A 21,138-nucleotide genomic window follows, 5' to 3' on the forward strand; every position below is an offset into this window, starting at 1 on the left:
AAAAATTATGTTTTTCTCGAGATCAATCTCGACTAAGATCGACCCCGATATTCTTTCCAAATTTAAAAAACTCTTTGAAAGAAATTTCTCGATCTCTTTTGGGGACATCTCGAGGCATTATGTACTATGTACTATGATCCCAGGCCAAATTTAAAAAATTCTTTGAAAGCATTATGTACTATGATCCTAGGCCAACGATAACCCTGACCTAAAGAACATAAGCTAATGTAGTATGGTCTCGGGGCAAAGTTGGCTCGAGATAGCCTTGAGCTAAAGAACATAAGCTAATGTAGTATATCTTGGACCAAAGTTGCCTCAAGATAGCCCCAAGCTAAAGAATATGATCTCGAGTTAAGGTTGCCCCAAGATGTCCCCGAGTGAGAAATTTCCTTCAAGTAGTTTTTAAATTTTACGAAGAATCTCGATCAAAATTGATCCTAAAAAAACAAAATTTTCAGCTGTCCTAAGATGCACATGACCGAGAAAATGGAACAAGTGTGAAGAAAATGGAACGATGTGTGACAAAGATTGCTAACATAAAATAAGGGGAGAAAAATAAAATTAATCCTCTTTTACTTGATTCATGCCCAAACATGGAGTTAGATTAAAATAGCACACTTTACTCCACTCAAATATGCTAAACCACTATTATCGTTTGCACCGCAAATACACATATATCATATTATTATAATCCCCAACCGCCACCAAAGTTTATGAGTATTTTTTTAGCTAAAAGAAACAATAATTCTTCTTCTTCTTCGTTGGATTGGAGACCTCTGCAGCCCCCTTTCGTTCCAAAATCTCTCTCATATCACGACATTCACTCACTCCCCGAACACCCATCATCCAGTCGCCGCCGTCAAAATTCGGAATCTCCGTCACCGTCAACGTCGATTGAAGCTTATTCGCGGCTTGATTTCTTCAGTCGTCGATCAAAGCACCACCGTGAAGTTTATCTCTATTGTGCATCCGACCGAGCTGCGCCGCTCAAATCGTCTACATAAACATTCGTCCAGCCTACGTCATTAAGTCGTGCCGCTTCTTTCTATTTGGTAGCCGATCGAGTCGCTCCTTCTTCGTAGCTGCTCACTTTCCGACCGCTGGAAGTTGAACCCACGTCGTTGGAGCAGTTTTGCGTAAGTTTTGGTGAGTATTTGTGGGTTTCTTGGAATTATCGAATAACCACAAGATTTTGACCCAAATTAATTGATACCCATCATGTTTAGGTATTAAATTTGAGTTGTTGGAAGGATTTTAAATGTTGTCACAACCGACGAGAAGTGTAATTTGGGCGCTTTTGACACAATTTGGCTGAAATGTGGGTGGGTTTTGAGTACCGATTGTGTTTTGGTTTTAATGTGGAACGCCCCAATGAATTTGGATGCTAAGTTTCGAAGTTAGAAGGGTGTTAGAGCTATTTCGATATTCTTTTGGTAAAATTTTGGGTGATTTTAATGAGTTTTCTTGGAAATTATTTATTATCCTTCAAGTTTTAGCATTAAAATTGGGTTACCTATGATTTCAGTTCTTAGATTTGAATTTTAGAGATCGAAACTGGGTTGTCCAGTAGCTTTGAAGGTTGTTGGGGTGTCGTTCTAAAAGTTTTGAGGTTCGCTTGTGCTAATTTTGGAGTATTCATTAAGTATAGTATTGATACTTAGTTTATCCATAACTTTTGGATACTGGGATTGGGAATTTTCGGTCTTTAAGCCTTTGTGCAATAATATTAGGAGTGTTTGACACGCTTTGATAAATGTTCAAGCTGTAAATTGATTGATTTAGTTATGGTTGCTGGAATTGTGGGAATTCTAACTGTATAATTGATTTCTACATAGATTGGTATATTTGTGTTAGGAGGTTTTGGAACAAGGGACCATTTGGATAGTTTTAAGCTAAATTAAGGCATTTGGGGAATAATTTAATTTAAAATCTAGGGAGGGAAGAATTAGGGTCATTTGAAGCATAAAGTAGCTTGAGTTGACCCTATGAAGTGCGAGGACGGTTGAATCATCTTGATGTATGGAATAACAGTTTATAAAATGTTAGAGCCTATCGACTAGCTTAGGTGCGCATTATAACATTTTTGTGAGTAGAATTCTATCTGTTAGGTACGTTTGTTATTTGCTAATCATGCAAGCTTTTTATTTGTTTATGTCATGGGATCAGTGATGTACGCTTATTTGAATTATGTAGCTTTGGGTAAACCTTGAGAATGTTGTGCATGCTGAGATCTTCATTAGACTCTCTCATGAGTTTCTTGGGGTTATTTGATGGAAAAGAAACTATAGGGGAAGGGGAAATTGAGTTGTGAGCAGGAATATTGAATTTCTTGAGATAATGTATATTTTTTTATTAGAAACAATTTCATTAAATTCCTTGAATGTTGAAGGTATTCTTTTTAGAATTTCCGTGTTAGTGGCAAATGCATCCTCATTTTAGAGGAATGGTAGATAGAGTGGGAGAAGAGATAAAAACCGATTCTGGAAGGACAAATGGTTGGTTGACTTGACTCTTTATTTGGAATTTCTTAGGCTTTTTAGACTTGTGATTGCCAAGGATTCTTTGGTTTGCCAATGCTGGTCTGGTTCTCTTTATGCATGGGTTTTTAAGTTTCCAAAGAAATTTCACTAATGGTGAATTTGACGATTGGGCTGCTCCTTTGAACACGCTTCATCTTTTTAGTTAAAATAACAAGGATGATTTGTTTGTGTAGTTGCTAGAAAATGATGGCACCTTTTCGGTTAAATCTCTCTCCCAAGCTCATTGTGAAACGAATATCTTTGGAGAGGCAAATATTTGATATTATTTATCTTTTGTCTTAAGAAAGTCACGGTTTTCTTGTGGATCTTCTCTTTTGAAGGGCTAAATACCTGGTGTAGAATCTAGAGAATCCTTTGAAATTATGCTCTCTCTAATTGGTGTGTTCTTTGTAATAGTAGCGAGGAATTTCTGAAGCATCTTTTTTTCCTTTGTATCTTTCCTGCGGATTTTTGGGGCGACTGTATAGCTTGTTCATAATGCAGTAGAGTTGGCCCAAGAAGCTCCAGATGCCCTTCTACAGATAGTTGAATGTTCTCGGTTGATGGCTCGGATGAAAATCTTTTAGTCAAATCAGCGTTTTAAAATGCCCAAGGTGCACTAAAGCGCAATGGCCGTGCACAAGAAGGCACGAGCTTTTTTTCGTGAGGCGCACTATATACTATATACATGTTTATTTCCTCTGAATCATCATCCATTCTTTCATTCAGCCACTCATTACTGTCATTGATTTCTTTTAAAGAGATGGGGACAATGCACAAATATTATATTGACCCTTTCGGTGCTCTATCATATTTTATGAAGACTAAATCATTCAGTCGACTTTGAGCAAGTCTGTTCCTTTTCTTGCTATGAAGCTGCAAGTATATATTAAAAGTTTTATTGTTAAGTTCAATTACATTCACTTCTAATAGAAAATACCCAACTTGTTAAAAGCACTCCAATTACGTTCATATCGTGAGGCACTTCAAGTGAAACCTAAAATTCTCACAGCGAACTTTTGCAAGTTGGGTGTTTGTCTGAAAGCTTCCCACTATTCCACTATGGATCAAAAGTATATTAGTAGCTTTCAATTTGAATGCTATTCAATGTTTAATCCAAGACTTAAAAGTTAAAGTGTACTTGGAGATATTTTTTCCTTTCTATTTGCTAAAGTTTGTCCAAATAGTCCTTCAGCTTTATTGTATTTGGTTAGCTCTCTAAGTATCTTATCTTGAATGTCCAAGGAAGCAGCCATCTTTGTTATACATGTATACAACCCATTGAAAATTTCATCATCAACCTGAATATTTGGATTTGAGTCATAGAATTTTGGGTTTAGATAATATTCCACTGCATGTGAAGGATGATGCAACTGAAGCTCCCATCGTTGATCGATTATTGTAAAATATTTTTGTACTTTTCTTCCTTACCATCAAAGGATTTGGGGATGGTCTCCTTAGCTCTATCCATAGCCTCATAAATATTTTCCGTAGGAGGCTTTTCTCACCATCTACCAACCTAAGTACTCGCACTAAAGGGCCGGATAATTTTAAGAGCAAACATGATGGTATTCCAAAAAGTTGTGAACAAAATTGTTTGAGCAACTCGCTTTCCTTGTTGTTTCTTTGCTCCATTTGCTGTTTTCCCATTCATCCAAAGTAAACATCTTTCTCAAATTGTTTTCCCAGCAATGTAAACTTGATAATGTCATGCAAGTTGTAGTAAAGCGAGTCTTCGCTCGTCTAACTAATTCCTTTTGATTAGTAAACCACCTCATCATGTTTAACAATCCTAGACGAACATAAATGAAATTGCTAACATCCATGCCCCTTTTTAATGTTTTGCAAATATGTGGGATCTTGTATATATCCTCCAACATCAAATCTAATTAATGAGGGGCTCATGGAGACCAAATTAATTTTGATCGGTTTGCTTCTAACAATTTCTGCATTAACAAAGTAAAATAAGAACAATATTTAGGCTTCTTAATTGTGTGAGCACAAGACTAATAAATTTAATAAAGAGTTGGTACTTTGCATTCTTTCTTACCTGCCATAACATTGTTGAAGCACTATCAGTAACAACTTGTTTGACATTAGCTTTTCCAACGCGCTCTATGAAATTGTCGAGCAACTCAAACATTTTCTTTCCATCCTTCACATAAGATGAAGCAATGAATATGGTGCCTTTAGGACTATTATCTGAAACGTTAATTAATGTCCTATGTCTTCTATTTGTCCAATGTGTCCATCCATCAGCCATAATGGTGCATCCAACCTTTGCCCACTTTGCCTTATGGCTCTTCATCTACTCTTTTGTAGATTCTAATTCCTTTTTCAAACACGACACTCTCAATTCATGATACAATGGTGGTTTCAGTCTAAGACCAAATTGTCATATTGCCTCAATCATAGGAGCAAACCTAGTAAGTGCAAGCGTGTGTTGGAATATGTGGTGTTTGGCCATTTTTCATTACTACCTTTTTGCTTGAAATCGTTGAACTTCTACATTCACATCATTATAACAGTGTCTTCCATAGTTCCCTGTTCCATCCCCGTTTCTTTGTGTTGTTTGCGTTTTGTTGCAGGTCATTCGTTAGGATGAATTCCCAATGTATACCTTCCTGTTAATTTTTCGTTTTAGGTTGAACTATGCCTTTAGGTTTTTATTTCTTTTGTTGGTTGCTTTTGTTTTGATGCCACTGTTTGCACTTTTATATCTCTAAATGGAAGTCTTCAGTTTTGAAGAAAGCAAGAAGAGAGAGAGAGAATAAATGCTTGTAAATTTGGCAAAAAAGCAGTCTTCATTATGTGGAGAAAAGTTACTTATTGTTTCCTCATTTAAGATGTTGCTCACGAAGATTATAAATATGTATTGTACTATTCATGCTGTTTGTTGCTGTCTTCTGTGTTCGAATGCAGGTTCTTTCTTCATCATTGCTTGCCCTAGCCACATTGATTGATGCTATAGTGAGGGTCGGTCTGAAAGATCAGGGACTGGAAAAGGCAGGGGTGAAACAAAGTGTGCTTCCAATTCTAAGGAGACTGTTGAAGCCCAAAAGTATCATTGTCTGACTGACCTATTCAGTCTTAAGGGGCCTTGCCAAAAATATTCCTCATGCTTTTAGGGAATAGAAAATAAAACTATTGCCTGTTGTATGGCGCTTATTGGCGAGAGCTCTTCTTCTGTTCCCAAACTCGTGGACGAAAAGCCAGTTTTAGTTAGGGTTAAGCGCAAAGCTTCCCAATCTCGACTTGATGCATTATGTGAGTTTTGTTTAGACGCTCTCTTTCATTCCCTTCCTCAAAGCATTTTATGCTAATTTAGGTTTATGATTTGCATAGTTCAGCTTCTTAACTCTTGGAGATCATATTCTTCTATTGTCTTCTTATTAGCCATCTCCTTCAATGTTTAATTATTTATGAGCCATCAAATGAAGTCTGAATTGTCCATATTTGCATTGACCTTTGTGATGATTTTCAGCCTATTGCTATGTGGTGGGCACATAGTTATAGCCAATTTCTTTGCTCCCTCGCCCCGCTATATTTATATATTTTTGCATTGTTTATGTATTCTATCCCCAAAAATTGTATGCTCTAGGGCTGGAAATCAATGAGAGGCCATTGAAGCGACCATTCTTGGATTTTGAGAATTTATCAATTTCAGAAACACTCTACAAAGGTCTGATAATTTCTAAACCTGTACTTGTGTTCTTTTTCTTTCTTTACACCACAAGTCGATCCTTCCTGAGTTGTTTGTAATTTCACCTAGGTCAAATGCTTGTTTTACCTTTGTAATTACCTCTTGCATCATAAGTACCACTTATCCTTTAATAAACATGTTTATGCAACAATGTATGGTTCTTCACGAATATTCAGTTGCAAATTATACGTAGTATTTTTTTTCTTCTGGGGGGAGGTAAATTTGTTATTGCATGGATTCTTTGTAGGAAAACTGTGTCAACCTTTACAAGAAAAGTAATGGGGTGAATTTTATTGTTGTTATTGTTTCTTCTTTTTCTGTGAGGGAGGGGAGAAGTGGATTTGTTATCTTTATGGTTCTTGCCAATTGATTAAACGTCTCTATTTGGTTGGGGTGTCAACCCCGATAATGATTTTACTGTATTTCACAGCTATTTGGTTAATGGAGTATGATTTAAATATAAGTCTATTTGACTCCCTATCCCTAATTGGATATCTTTCTCTTGCATCAGAGGAATTAAAGACCAAGAAGATTCTTGTACAGCATGTGGAGACATTAAGAAGCTCTGAGGCCACTGCTGATATTGTGCAGTCTTTTGTGGTCAGTACTCTAGTCAGTTATTAATCTTCTTCTTCAATATTTTAACTCTCTTCTCAGTAACCATTTTCCCTTTAGGCACCTGATGCTGCTTCCACCATTGAAAATAACCTAAAGAATGAGGAGCGCAGAAGAAATTTTAAGAGAGAGATTGTATGCTGTCCTATCTATTTGTTTGTTTGGTTCTTAGTTTGTGAGGTACTTATTTGGTATTTTCTCTCACCTTAACTTGTATTATGCAGTCGAGACAAGATCAGTTATTGGTTAAAGCTAGACAAGAACAAGAGGTATGATATATGATGACATTCCTTTAATGCTCTTAAAAAGATGAATATTAGCATTGTTTGATCAGAAGATTTTTGGTCAGATAAGATTATGAACCCACTTGCCCTTATAGATGGCATTCTATAGTATGATTAACTTGTTTTCTTATATTTAACTTTTAGTTTATTTTGGTGAAGTATCATGGTTTCTTTGTGCTGCTGCTTTCTCCTTTTATCAGCTTGTGGCAAAAAACGCTAGATTTGAGCAGATATGGAGAAGTAGGAAAGGGGTTAAAGATGAAAAAGATGACCAGTTACATGACGTATATCATATCTATGATATTGTTCGTCTTGATACAAATGAAATATCAAGTGAAGCCCCAAGGCAGGAGTGAGTTCTATTATATTGATGTTATTCGGTCACGATGCTTTACAAAATTCTCATTCACTTGGGCAAATTTCATTTTGTTAATAGTGCAGACAAATGTCTCTGGAGGATCAGAGTATGTTATCAAGTTATCTGCCGTTACTAAGGGAGTTTATTCCAAGTGCCGCTGCCGAAATTGAATCAGATATAGATCCAAGCATGATGAAACAAAATTGTAATTTCCAATTATTCTAGCAGTCACTTCAGTACAACTTTAGTTATAAATGATGCAACTATGATCCTATGCAGTAGAAAGTTGGATGAAGAGGATAATTATTATTCATCTGTTATTTGTTTTTCCAGCTATCGTCTCCAGTTCTTGCTTTGCCCAAGTTTTCTTCCTTACCTCACTCACTTTTTAATTTCATCTATGTATTTGGGTTTTTTTTTTTAATTCCTGTTGTAATATTTTGATATTTCATTTATATGTAAAATGTTTTTTTATAAAAAAAAGAAAAAAGGTAATTTCTTAATTTTATCTCTATGTCTTCACTTCTTCAGTGCCTGTAGATGATTATGTATATGACTACTATACTGTGAAGACTGATGTGGAGATTCCTGAAGACGATGCCTCTCATCCATTTCCTTTGTGCGTCTTTCTCCCTTTTTCTGGTTTCCCTTTCTGCTATGGTTTACACTTTATGTTTTTTAATCATTTCATATATTTTTTTCAGGATACAAGTTGATGACTTAGATCATGATGGGCCTAGTGACTCAGATTATGAAACTGATGATTCAAATGGTAAAAACCAAAAACCTTTTCCTTCTAGTTTACAAACCTAAATTATATCTGATTTCTTTTATGCTTAATTTTGTCTCTTTTGGTTTCAGCTGAAAACAATCCATGCTTCGATTACCCAGATGAGGAAGAGTTGGAGAGTAAATCTTCAAATGATGAATTGGAAGATAGTGATGATGAGAAGCAGTCCTCAGAAAGTAATGATGTAGAAGAGGATGAGTTATCGGAGGAGGAGAAAGTGGAATTATATGAGGATGAAATATATGATGATTTTGATGAAGATGATGGTGCTGATAGCTTTGATTATGATAGTAATGGTGGTCATGATAAAGGTGAAGATTGGAGATGGTCCTATCGTTGAATTTTTCACTAGAGATAGAACAAGCTTTTCATCCTTGGGAATGAACGTCTTTTTTTAATTAGGATTTAAGCTATTTGCTTATTAGGGGAGGATTGCTTGCTATGATTAGGGATGTAATGTTGGAGATTTAGAGTCTTTTTGCCTTGACTAGGGAAAAAATTTAGATTGAACTTCAAAATTTTTCAAAAGTAAATTTTGAGGTGTCAAATACTTCAATTTTGAAACTCATTTTATAGTTAAATACTTGAAATGTTAAACTAAATTGATTCTAGAAAATGGTATGAATATTTTAGTTGACTTTTAAAGTTTTCTTTGTAATCAAGTTCTTGCATTTTTTTTTTCGATATGAAACAATAATTAGATTAAAATTCATTTCCAATGAAATAGTGAAGTTGAGTTTGGGATTTTATTAATTTTTTAAAATATATTTTTAAGATTCAGGACTTATTTTGAAATCACTTTTGTAAGAATATAATTACTCTTTTAACTTTTTTTCTCTTTCTAAATTTTAAAAAGCTCTGCTAGATTTATAAAGTGTTATGGAATATATTGCTAAATATCTGTAAGAGTATTTTCAAAAGTTTATAATTATTTTTTGTGCTCAGTTATTCCAATCTCACTTTAAAGTTGTAAGTAATGATATTCCATTTTGTCTCATGTACATTTCATATTTAATTTAGATCTCTTCTTGTATTTTTTTTTTTTCTTGAATTCAATTCATGGCATTAGAAAGATTTAGAAAAGGCTATAATCTTACCTTTTCCTTGATATCAAACATCAATCTTCCAACAAATCGAGCAATGAGGTGTTGTTCGTTCTCTATCAAATTAGTTCTTGCTCCCCATGGGTGAAATTCTTCTATGTAATCAGCAACTGTTTTGGTTCTTTGTCAATAATTTTGGTATGTTCGTAGTTGGGGGGAAGAAATCGGGTCTTCATCAATTTCTTCATTTTCTCCCAAAAAGCAATAGGTCTTTCCCCATTTCTTCTCCTATTGATTTCCATTTGCTCCCACCAAGCTGAACTTCCACCCTTCAATTTTAAAGCCACTAGATCTACTTTATTTGTCTGAGTGTGTTCATATAATTAAAAAGAATTAAAAAGATTTTTAGTATTCTTTAGTCAATCAAGGAAAAATTTTATGTTTGTTTTACTTTGATAACTACGAAAATCTATCTTCATTTTATATTCCTGCTAGCTCCCTTATTCTATCATTAACATGTGGTTGGAAACTTCTGTTATGATCATTTACTACCATTTCTTGTAGTTCATCATCGGTAGTGCTCTAATCTTGAGGTTCTTGGTAGTAATCTTGGATTCTTGGATGGGTTTCTTGGTAATCTTAGACTGGTCTCCTCCTTTCTTAAACTTCAAAGCTTCTTTCTTGATGATTTCTCCCAGCTCTATGTATTCTAACTCTACAAATGCCTCGCTGTCCCCAATCAATTCTTAACGTTCTTAATGCATTATTTGAGGAGGTGCTAAGTTTTCAAGTCATTGCAAGACTTCTTGAAGTATAGCTTTAATTCTCTCCATAAAAGCTTCCACAGTCAGCAAGCATTATGAGGAGGTTCTTAGAGAAAGGACGGGGTTCCATCCGCCTCTTGGTTTTGGGTAGGTTGCTCTGCCGCTGTCGGTTGGTCTCGTTGGACAACCATAGGTGTCGAGAGCTTATGATGCTCTGATACCAATTTGTGTAATACCAAAGACTATTTTTTGAATGAATGAATATTTTGTATCTCAAAGGGAGAGGAGATGCTTATTTATTGAGAAAAAGTAATACAAGTCGGTTACTTTGTAACTAACTAAGTAGTTTTAACAAACTAAAGTAGTGAGCTAAGAAACAAGATATAATAAGTAACCGTAGGTTTATGTTTTATGCTTATTTGATTTACATCAATTTTTTGAGTGCTTTTCACCCACCCAAACTTAGAACTATGGTAGTCCGGAGCATAGACAAAACAAGACTTTAGGATAATTCTAAACAAACAAGTAATAACTCAAAACCTTAGTAGTCATAATACACATGTTAGATATGGTGGAAAGAACTAGTTAAAAGTTCCAACAAGCAATTGAAATTTATATACGGACATAATTACCTATATTACTAAGTAGTACAATTGGAAAGTTTGGGTTGAACCATATGGAATATGAGATGAAATCTCTCTATGAAAAACACCATCGGATTTCAAAGTAGCATGATCTGATTAAAAATTTTCACCCAATTGAGCACCTCTAGCATATTTTTTTACAGTAGTAAGATCATTATAATCATTGAGTTCACCGCCATAGAACTCAACAATTACACCGACTTGTTTAACACTATATTTTGGTTTTGCTCTTTGAAAAAAAACATCAGCTCTAACAATTCCGTCTCTGTCTACCAAAACAGCTAAATAAGCCCTAGGAAAGCAGTAAAAAAACTTGATATTTTGGTGGTTGTTGATTGGAAAATGAAATGCATGAAATTAAAGTGCATGAAAGTAAGATTGCAAGAGAGAACAAAAAAGGAAGTGATTATCAAATGGGGCCTAAATTAACTAAGTATTGTCATACAACTAATTTACTAAGTTAATTAAATTAAGCTCGTGGATTGATTAGATCATTAGATTAAATCGACCAAGTCAAACTTAAGGCACTACCATTTTTTAGATTTTGTTACCTTTTGTTATTGGGTGACTCCAAAAAAAGTAGAAGTCAGACCGTAACTAAAATTAAAAATATATTTCTACTCAAACTAAGCATATTATCGATACAATTACAAATAACTATAATAACTTAGGACTATAATATGTTTGGCCTTGACCCTAAAAAGTATTTTACTTTTTTAATTTTATCATAAAGTTTATACATATACATATATACATATATGTATTGAATGTATATAAGATAATTGAGTGAATCACATGTATGACTCGAATTGAACTTTGTTTTTGATCCATCACAATTTGGCTCCTGATTGGAGTAGACTACCTTCGACCAAACAGAGTCAAAGTTGGATTTAATTGAAATTTGGGAGAAATGGGAATTGAAAATGGCTGAAATTTGTTATGTTTGACCAAAGTCAGTTAGGTCTAGTAAAAAAGAAAACCTTCTTTTAATTTGTTAAAACCTTCTTTTTGCGCGCCTCCTTCTCCTTCGATTCTCGATTTTCTTTGCAAGGCACACGCCAGTCACCTCTCCGACCAGCTCCCGCCGCCAGCCTCTCCGACCTTCTACTCGCCGTTGTTCTCTCCTGTCTGCCCTCGCACCCCCGGTAAGGAGCTTTTGAAGTCTCTCTCTTTTATTCCGCCCAATATCTCATATCACCGCCCACCGTCGCCCCCGAATGGGATTGCCTATGGACGAAGGAAAAAGAAAAAAACTAACGTCTAGTTTAGTCGTTTTACTTATTGTAGTTGGAATGCTGTATTTGGAATGACTTCAGTTATTCTTATCAATAAAAAAAACCCAGCAAAATGGAATGGACAACAAAATAGAGTAGCCAGGAGATTTGAGTTTGAATGAATGGGGTGCATTTATCTAGGGAGGGGCTTGCATATGAATTGGTATAGGGTGGCGATTGCATACGCACTGGCTTAGCATAATTTAAAATACTGTGAAATTCCTCGTCTCCTTTTTTGATCCGTACATGTGAACTGAATTGAAATCCTTTCAAATTCAGAAATTTCAAACAGGGTTAATCTCTCACCACTCAAGGAGACTTTATTCCTGCCTTGGCTATGAGGAAGAAACGTAACGAGAAACACAAGATAATTTTACCGCCGGATCTTCCACCAGAGGTTACCGAGGAAGAAATTGAGGTTTCCGATGAGGACTTGGAGTTCCTTAAGGAGAACCAAGACTATGCCGCCTCTGTTTTCCGTCTAGACACTAAATCCATAACCAAGTTCGTATTCAATCTCAATAAGCTACTTTTGGAATAGTGTTTTTTAATTGCTGCCTTACGAGAGAGTGAAAAATGAACATTATAGTTTCTGTGGTCCTTAGAACATTTGGTAAGAAGATTACTTAGGTGCTCTAATTATCTACTGAACACTTAAGTTTATTGTTCCTGAAGGCATGTTAAGCGGGTTGCTAATGTTGAAGAAGATGCTCTGGAGGTTTTATATGAGAAGCGTCTGCGCAAGAAGCCAGTGGAGAAACAGGAGGAGGGAAATGAGCTCCAAGTTGATCCCGTGGATGCTCTTCCTGTCAAAACACTTGATGGGAAACTCTACTACCGGAGATGTATGTCATACTTGTCTCCTATGTCTCTATCCACCGCTTCCTTCATTTAGTATATTCACTCTTTTCCTTGATTCAGCAAAACTATCCGATGCACCTGAAAATGGTGGGAATGAGGAGGCAATGGAAGAAGACCAGGTAGATAATGGTGTATTGAAGTTAACTAAAGCAGAAAGGAGAGCAAAGCAAAAGAAAATTAAGAAGATTTCCAAGAAACAAGAGGATGTAACCCAAGCTGAAGAAGTTCAACCAACCTCACAAGCTGCTGTTTTGGTATTCTTCCGCGATTTCACTTTCCTTTTTTTTTTTTAAATGGCATCATTCCAGGCAAAGGTGGTGGTTGTTTTCTATGAAAAAAAGGTGGAAATTAACTCAAGTTGTTAGGCTTATCATACTGTCTATCATGTAGTTATGTAGTTTTTGTAGATGCAGACACAAAACTCTTGGTTTCTGCCTGCTTATCTGATAAGCTCTCAATTCAGTAGGAAAATGTTCTTATAACATCCTATTCCTGGGTTTGTTATAATTGAAATCCGACTTTTACTAAGCTCAAATAAACAAAAGTGGCCACAAAAGGAAAAAAAAAGCCATGGCTGCACCAAACACATGGCAATTTGTGATCAAGATTTCAGCTGATCTGGGGCTCCTTGTTGAAAGATTTTTCATTGTGCTTTCTTTTTAGTTCGTCTTGTTTTGCTCGGGTTCTAGATGGTCTTGTCCATCTCGTTGTAATTTTATTATGTTCTCTCTTGTCTCGATTTATGTCGTATCTGTTCTTTGTCTTTTTTGCTCTTGGTATGTTTCTCTTATACGTTAGCATTAGTCTCTTTTATTTATATTAATAAAGAGGTTCGCTTTCGTTTCATTAAAATAACGTATGGCTATTGATAAACAGCCATTTGCACGGAGCCACAATTGCTCGTATAAAAAATAAACAAAAGTTCCTGAAAGAATCATAATGAATAACAAAAGACTTGGTCGTATCATTATGATTGTAAGCGTAGTTCAACTGAATGTACTGTGATTAGACATTTAAGGAATAACACAGGACTTGGTCAGGGGATATCCTTACGAATTGTGTATCATTTGATATTTTAATAGAAGGGTTTATATCCTCTTTAGATTAAACATACGGGGCTTTTGGGGCAAGAAGTTGGCTATTATAAATCTAGATTACTATAGCTTGTATTTGAGACGTAGATTATTTTAGTTTGGGTTATAATATTATGCGTTTGAGGTATAAACTATTCTAGTTTGAAAAGGAAATACTGAACACCTTAGCAAAGAATAAGAAAAATGATGAATGTAGAATAGTAAAAATCGTAGCAAATAGTTAATACCGAAGGCTGCAGCAAGTGGGGTTTTTGAAATAGTGTTGACTGTGACTAATAGACAACTATTTGTCTAGTATTTATTGTAGCAAAAGGTGATTTCTAGTCTTAGGATAGTCCTTGCCCCAAATGTCCTTTATAGTATAAAAAATTATCTCTCTGCTCTTGAAAGGACAAAATGTTGTATCTCTGTTCTTATCCAAATTTTTTTTTGTTCCAGTAGCAAATAAGAGCAATTGTGTAGGATTCATGTAAACTGGTTAATGTGCTGATTTTATATAAGATTTCCTTTCAATAATTGTATGTTTGATCCTTGTATTTTTGATTAATCTCCCTATGATTATAGGCCTGAAAACTACTCTCTTGATCTGTTGTTTCACTAAATATTTCTCTGTTTAGGCCGAAGTGGTAGAAGACCTTACTGCTGAAAAGACATTTGAAAGTAAGAAGCAGAAACTTGCGGAGCTTGGAATTGGGTTGCTAGCAGACCCAAATTCCAATATTAAATCTCTGAAGGAGATGCTGCAGATTGCTAAGGATAATGATCAAGCAATTGTGAAACTTGGACTTCTATCATTATTGGCTGTTTTTAAAGACATTATACCTGGGTTCGACACTAATTCTTATTCCTCTTCTTCTTTTTAGAAGTGCCCAATAAATTTGTCTATATTGTCTTAGTTGCGTCGTTTACTTCTTCTTCTTCTTAATAAATTTGTTTATATTGTCTTAGTTGCGTCATTTACTTCTTCTTCTTCTTCTTCTTAATAAATTTGTTTATATTGTCTTAGTTGCGTCGTTTACTTCTTCTTCTTCTTAATAAATTTGTTTATATTGTCTTAGTTGCGTCGTTCACTTCTTCTTCTTGATTGTCAAAATGTTAACTTTATAGTGGCATATTTGTTTATTCTTTGGATACTAGAATTTTTAATTCTGAAATATATTTATTTTTATACTCTGTTGTGGAATGCAAATACAGTTACCGGATTCGGCTTCCAACAGAAAAGGAGCTAGAAATTAAAGTGTCCAAGGATGTCAAGAAAATGCGATACTATGAGTCTACTCTTCTTACTGTTTATAAGGTTTGTGCTCTGATTTATCTTCATCTTTCCATGGACTCTTGTCTTCTGGTGCTGGAAATTGGAACATTGTTGTTCAGTAGAACATTTTCTGTAATCAAATTCAGTGGAAATTTTTGGAACTCTACCTTAACTCAAGCAAGTCATTTGGTTCACTCATGTTATGTGGTTAGATTTCTGATGAGGAGAATTATAAGAAGATTAGTATGTATTAGTTAATATTTAGATTAGTTCTTAATAGAATTAATTAGTATTTAACTAATATTTTAGGATTAATTAGTTAATTAGTCTTATTTCCTTGTAAGACTTTAAATAGCCACATTCAGGGTTGTAATGGTAAGCTTTTGATCAATTGAAATATAGAACATTGTTCCTGGAGAGCATTCTCTCCATTTGGGATGGGCTTCCGTCTCATGGCCATGGATTTGGCTTAATCATCTTTTCCGCTAAAACAATCTTCATATGATATTATTTCTGAAGTGCACCTTTTTGACATCATGTGGATATGATTTCTTTAGGCAAGTATTTCATTTGATGTGTCAGGTGTTTGACACTTCATAAATTATGCTTGGCAAGTGTGGACTGAAATTTCTTGATTTTTTTAATTGAATAATTACATCTTTGTATGATATTATGCCTTCCAAGTGCTGACTGAAACTTTTTGATTTTTTGCATCAAATAACTGGGTATCTGAATGCCTTCTTTCTTTTTTGAAGATGATTTCCTTTTAGGTATTATTAATCTTACTTATACCATCTCCTAATATTTTTGTGCGTACACTTTTTGCAGGGATACCTGCAGAAGCTGATGTCATTAGAAAAATTGCCATCATTTCAGCATGTTGTTATTCGCTGTATATGTACATTGCTTGAGGCAGTTCCCCATTTCAACTTTCGAGAGACATTGTTAGGAGTCGTTGTTAAAAACATAAGCTCCCCTGATGACATTGTAAGGTTAGCCTTTAAAACAGCTGTTCTCTTGTCTTCTCTTTTCTTCCTATTCTCATGAACTAATATTGAAACAAGAAGTAGTACATTCATTCGTGCCACCAACTGTTTAAAAGTTTTTATGAATAAAATATTGCATTAGAACATAACCCTTTTAATCTTTTTTTTTTTTTTTTACATAAGCAATGAATGACTCTTTTCTTCCTGAAGTTGTTAAATTTTGAATTCTAGTTTGGTCATCTTTTCTGTTCTTGGGTTCTGATAATCTACATTGTGTGTTCTTGTCTTGACTATATTGAGATACAGGGTCTTTCCTTTCATCTTTTTCCCCTACCTCTAGAATGTGCTCTAACCTTTGTGCTCAAATAATATTTGTGGATTGCCAGAAAACTTTGTTGTGGTGCTATTCAATCTTTATTTATCAATGAGGGAAAGCATGGTGGTGAAGCGACCGTGGAGGCTGTCCGGTTGATTGCTGATCATGTGAAATATCACGACTGCCAATTGCATCCTGATTCCATCCAGGTTTGAATCCTCATTGCTGCACCTTTTTTTTGGAAGCATATGATGCTCATGCTTTCTTGTAGAAGTTTATGCATCAACATGAATATATTGAAGCTAAAGTTCTTACTGTTCATGTAATTGTTAGAATAAGTAATATCACTGTCTATTTTCAAAATCTAGACATCCACTTCTTTGATCTTCCTTTTCCTTAGGCTGTTCTTTTATGTATTGTGACTCATGGTTATACATTTTATGCAATTGAATATTTTTTTCCTTAAAAATTTTGCATTGAAGCTTCTGCCTCATACGAATTGCATGTGTTCACCTACTCAAGAAAAGGTAAAACTATTCACCTGCTTAAGAGACAGGAAAAAGTTAGATAGTTTCTCCAAGATATGGTCTTGAGGCTACATTTACAGATTTAACTTTTGAAGCATTTACTAAAATCTGTATGTGCTGCATGATATGGCCATGAAATATTGGGTTCTATTTCTTGTAGTAACTTCTAAAGTTTATAGGACACTCTACACCTGAAGAAAGATTAAATGGAGTACGCTTGAATCAAGGTTGGGATAGCATATGTTGAATTAGCTGTGGCTCAGCTACAATTGTTGTTTCTGTTGCCGTCCATGTCATTCATTGGTGAATTATATAGATACAGAGAATTGTGCCTGGTTTGATGACACAAGGACTGAATGTGCTTCACTAGAATATCACGAGTAGTTTCCTGATTTTAAATTATTTTAAAATTTCAATTGTTCATTGCAAGACACGGACGCAGAATATTTGTTGTTGAAATGAAACTTTGAATTGCAGTTTTCATTTCTTTGGGTTTAGTTTTTTTCCACTCAAAGCTTCCTGTTTGCAACTTCTACCAGCCTTTTGTACATCTAATGTTTGACGAGGATCTGAGGAAAGCAGAAAAGCAAGACGATCATAGTAAAGTAAAGAACAAAAAACACAGGAAAATAAAGAATCGTGAGGAACCAAGTCATTTGCAAGGGAATGATGGAAGACAGAGTATGAGGACGAAGTTTACTGAAGAGGTATTCATGTTGCCTTTTATTAGTAGTCCTCTCTCATTTTATTCGGTACCTCTTTAGTTGGTAATTGATGAATGTTTGTGATGTTTCTCGTAGGTTGTTGCTGATTACAGGTCTGCTTCTCTTGCTCCAGATGTAATGAAGCAAAGAGAGATGCAGTCAGATACACTTTCTGCTGTATTTGAAACATATTTCCGAATCTTAAGACATACAATGCAGTCATTAACTGCTGGGTAAGTTACTTTTGTATGGAGGTTAGACGTTGTTTGTATTGCCTATGCATTTTCTTCGAACAATTCAGTCTTTCAGAATAATGTCCAAGTACTTTCTTATGTGCTTTTGCATGTACGAGAGGGAACAAGATTGCATGAAATCTCTTTTAGTATTCATTTAAATATACTTCAATTTAACTAAAGTTATTACGAATCATATAATGCATAATCTAAGGAAACTTTGTCTTTTGTGCTGAATGGAACTTTTCAATTACTCTACAAAGCAAGAGCAAACCAAACCATTTGTTTGCTTCTGTTTAATTCCTTTCTTTAAGCTTAATGCTACCGGGAAGCTGATTTCAAAAGTTAAATCAATTGATTATTGTATGCCCCAGTAGGGAGGCTCCTCTTGAGTCTTTGACTGGAGGCTGCTGTAGGGATCCTGGTCTGCTTGAACTGTCGGAAGTTTATAAATTTAAATTGGATCATAGACATGTTGATTAATGAAACTTTCGTGTTTTCACATTTTCTTTTGTCTTCATGAATTTTCAATTAATTTCCATTGTACTCCATTTTCCTCTGAACCATGCATCTTTAATTTATTTTTGAAGGCCTGAAGCAAGTAGTGCTCCATCTACTACTAGCCCATCTGGATCCCATCCTCTGCTTGCTCCATGTTTGAATGGGTTGGGAAAATTCTCGCATCTCATCGATATGGATTTCATGGGAGATCTTATGAATTATTTAAAAAGGCTTGCTTCTGGTGGGGACCATTCTTCTGAGAAACAGTCGCGATGTTTGACTGTGTCTGAGCGTCTTCAGTGCTGCATTGTGGCATTTAAAGTAATGAGGAAAAATCTTGATGCTTTGAATGTTGATCTTCAGGATTTCTTTGTCCAGCTATACAATATTGTACTTGATTACAGGCCTGGGAGGTTAGTGTTGAACTCTAAAACAGAATTCTAAAATTGTTGCTGATTCTCCTAAAAGCGAGCCCCTTTCTTTTTCCTCGTTTTAATATTTATGCTTTTGATTGCAACAACTGATAATCTAATCTTCTGAAAATTCCCTGATGTTATACTGGGATTTATCACTGGGGCATCCAATCGTTATGCGACCTTGATGAAATTACTATTCTTTTAATCGATGCAGTAATGCATTAATTCTCAGACATTACTTGCTTGTTTGCATGTAAACTATTCCAAATTTAATTGTAATTTTAAGGCCAAGTCCATTTATGTCCAGTCCGTTGGAGTTTGCTCTGTGTCCTTGTTATGAAATAATTTTAATTCCCTGTTCCCTGGCTATCATGATTGTTTATCACTGAGGGTGGGCCTTAGTATTAGTATTTATATTTCTACTTCTTATCTGCCATCTTTTTGTTTTATTTTTATTATTTTTCGAATGGGTAACATTCAAGTTTCACTCACAGGGATCAAGGTGGATTGTTAGCTGAAGCTTTGAAGATAATGTTGTGTGATGATAGACAGCATGACATGCAAAAGGCAGCTGCATTTATTAAGCGTTTGGCTACTTTCTCATTATGTTTTGGATCTGCAGAGTCGTTGGCAGGTATTCTAAGAAACTTATGAATTCTTTTAATTATTTAAAGCATAATCATGATTTTTATTAACCATAAACATGTATGTCTTTTTACAGCCTTGGTCACCGTAAGGCATCTTCTTCTGAAAAATGTCAAGTGCCGGAACCTTTTGGAAAACGACGCTGGTGGAGGTTCTGTGTCAGGCTCTATAGCGGTAATCTTATATCTATTATCTAGTTGAGATATATGATAACTTTTTGCTAGACCAACTTTTCTATGATTAAACTTTTATTGTGCTGCTTAAGTTTGTATGATTGTTCATCCCTCCCGTTTTTCATGAGCATGATTAGAAGAAAAAATCACCAAAGAATGTAGCTTTTCCATGGATACTGTTAGGCACTTTTTTTTTTTTAAGTATTTAAAAAGTTTTTTTTAGTCGAAATAATATTTTTAATCACTTGGAAAGTCAATGCAAATACCGAAAGTTTGATTCAATACTAGACATCCTTTTTCCCGTCCTAACCCTACTCACAAAAGGAGGAATGAGATAAACTACTTTTTACTATCTTGATATGCAGAAATATCAGCCATATGCAACTGATCCAAATTTGAGCGGCGCTCTTGCTTCAGTTCTTTGGGAACTTGATCTTCTTTGGAAGCATTATCACCCAGCTGTCTCAAAGATGGCTGCTAGTATATCGAACATGAATAGTGCTCAAAATCAAGTATATATCTCCACTGTTTCTCCCCAACAAGCATTCAAAGACTTGTCGCTGGAACAAGAGTCCTTCAACCCACAATTTAACACCCGAAAAATTAGCAAGAGAAAGAGAGCTTCAGAATCTTCCCAGTCTACTCCCAATACGTGTGGCACTATCGACGAAAATGAAGTGAAGGAAAAACTCTCAACAAGATTCTTTCTTCTCCGGGACATCAAGGACAATGAAAGGTTGAGATCTGAATTAGAGCGCACCACTTTGTCTTTACAGCTATATGAAGAATACAAAAGGCAAAAGAGAAAAACTAAAAAGTCTAGGAATGTTTAGTTCAATTTGTTGAAGTGATTTTACGGTCCTAAAATTTTGATAGTTTTTTTGTAGTTGTCATTTTCCTTGTCTTAGAATTTCATGATTGCAAGAAATGGAGGAGACCAATCAAGACCTGCGGAAATATAGGGCGGTTGGTTATGAGAAAAATGAAAGAATTTGACTTTGATGTGTTTATTTAAAAAATTGTATCACTTCATTATTCCAGATTTGAACTGCTACGATATGGGTTGGTGTTCATACTTACATTTAATTAATATAGAAATGATATGGTGTTCTGTAGGTGACAACCAACCAAAAATAAGAGACGTCAAAGTTTCGTTTTTTTTTCCTTTTTTAATTTTGAGAAAGAAGAGTCGTCAAAGTTTCATAGCAATCAAGTCTTCAAAATTGATTTGTCTCGGAGCAAACACACATCTCAATAAATAGATCGTCTAACCAACAACAGTAGTGTCATTCCAATCAATTCCCAAACTTTAATTTTTATGGTAATATTATATTATTGTGCATTTTTCTTTTCTATCCCTTTGAAAAAAACAATACAATTTATAATGAAAGAAAATAAATGTAAAGCATGTGAGTTTCTTCAGTATCCACATG

The 21,138-nt window shown here is 34.9% G+C and overlaps 2 protein-coding genes across 4 annotated transcripts; both read left to right on the plus strand.

Moving 5' to 3' along the window:
- The first annotated feature begins 688 nt into the window (after positions 1-688).
- LOC103489641 (RNA-directed DNA methylation 4-like) lies at positions 689-8,914 on the plus strand. 3 transcript variants are annotated; one of them, XM_008448896.3, is made up of 11 exons: positions 689-1,146; positions 5,442-5,786; positions 6,121-6,201; positions 6,734-6,822; positions 6,898-6,972; positions 7,062-7,106; positions 7,322-7,467; positions 7,563-7,684; positions 8,011-8,098; positions 8,184-8,251; positions 8,341-8,914. In XM_008448896.3, the coding sequence occupies exons 2-11, from the start codon at positions 5,678-5,680 to the stop codon at positions 8,607-8,609; spliced, it is 1,092 nt and encodes a 363-aa protein (XP_008447118.1). In that variant the 5' UTR covers positions 689-1,146; positions 5,442-5,677; the 3' UTR covers positions 8,610-8,914. The 3 variants fall into 3 exon arrangements, with proteins under 3 accessions (XP_008447118.1, XP_008447116.1, XP_008447117.1); XM_008448894.3 differs by having other exon boundaries at positions 690-1,146; positions 7,322-7,473; XM_008448895.3 differs by having other exon boundaries at positions 690-1,136; positions 7,322-7,473.
- A 2,767-nt stretch (positions 8,915-11,681) lies between these two features.
- LOC103489642 (nucleolar complex-associated protein 3) lies at positions 11,682-20,863 on the plus strand. Its single transcript, XM_008448897.3, has 14 exons — positions 11,682-11,865; positions 12,274-12,498; positions 12,670-12,839; positions 12,916-13,109; positions 14,567-14,775; positions 15,144-15,246; positions 16,033-16,196; positions 16,577-16,715; positions 17,573-17,740; positions 17,834-17,970; positions 18,561-18,884; positions 19,382-19,521; positions 19,609-19,706; positions 20,071-20,863. The coding sequence occupies exons 2-14, from the start codon at positions 12,332-12,334 to the stop codon at positions 20,536-20,538; spliced, it is 2,481 nt and encodes an 826-aa protein (XP_008447119.1). The 5' UTR covers positions 11,682-11,865; positions 12,274-12,331; the 3' UTR covers positions 20,539-20,863.
- Positions 20,864-21,138: the final 275 nt, after the last annotated feature.

The sequence above is a fragment of the Cucumis melo genome, chromosome 1, assembly GCF_025177605.1.
Source record: "Cucumis melo cultivar AY chromosome 1, USDA_Cmelo_AY_1.0, whole genome shotgun sequence".
Taxonomy (NCBI): domain Eukaryota; kingdom Viridiplantae; phylum Streptophyta; class Magnoliopsida; order Cucurbitales; family Cucurbitaceae; genus Cucumis; species Cucumis melo.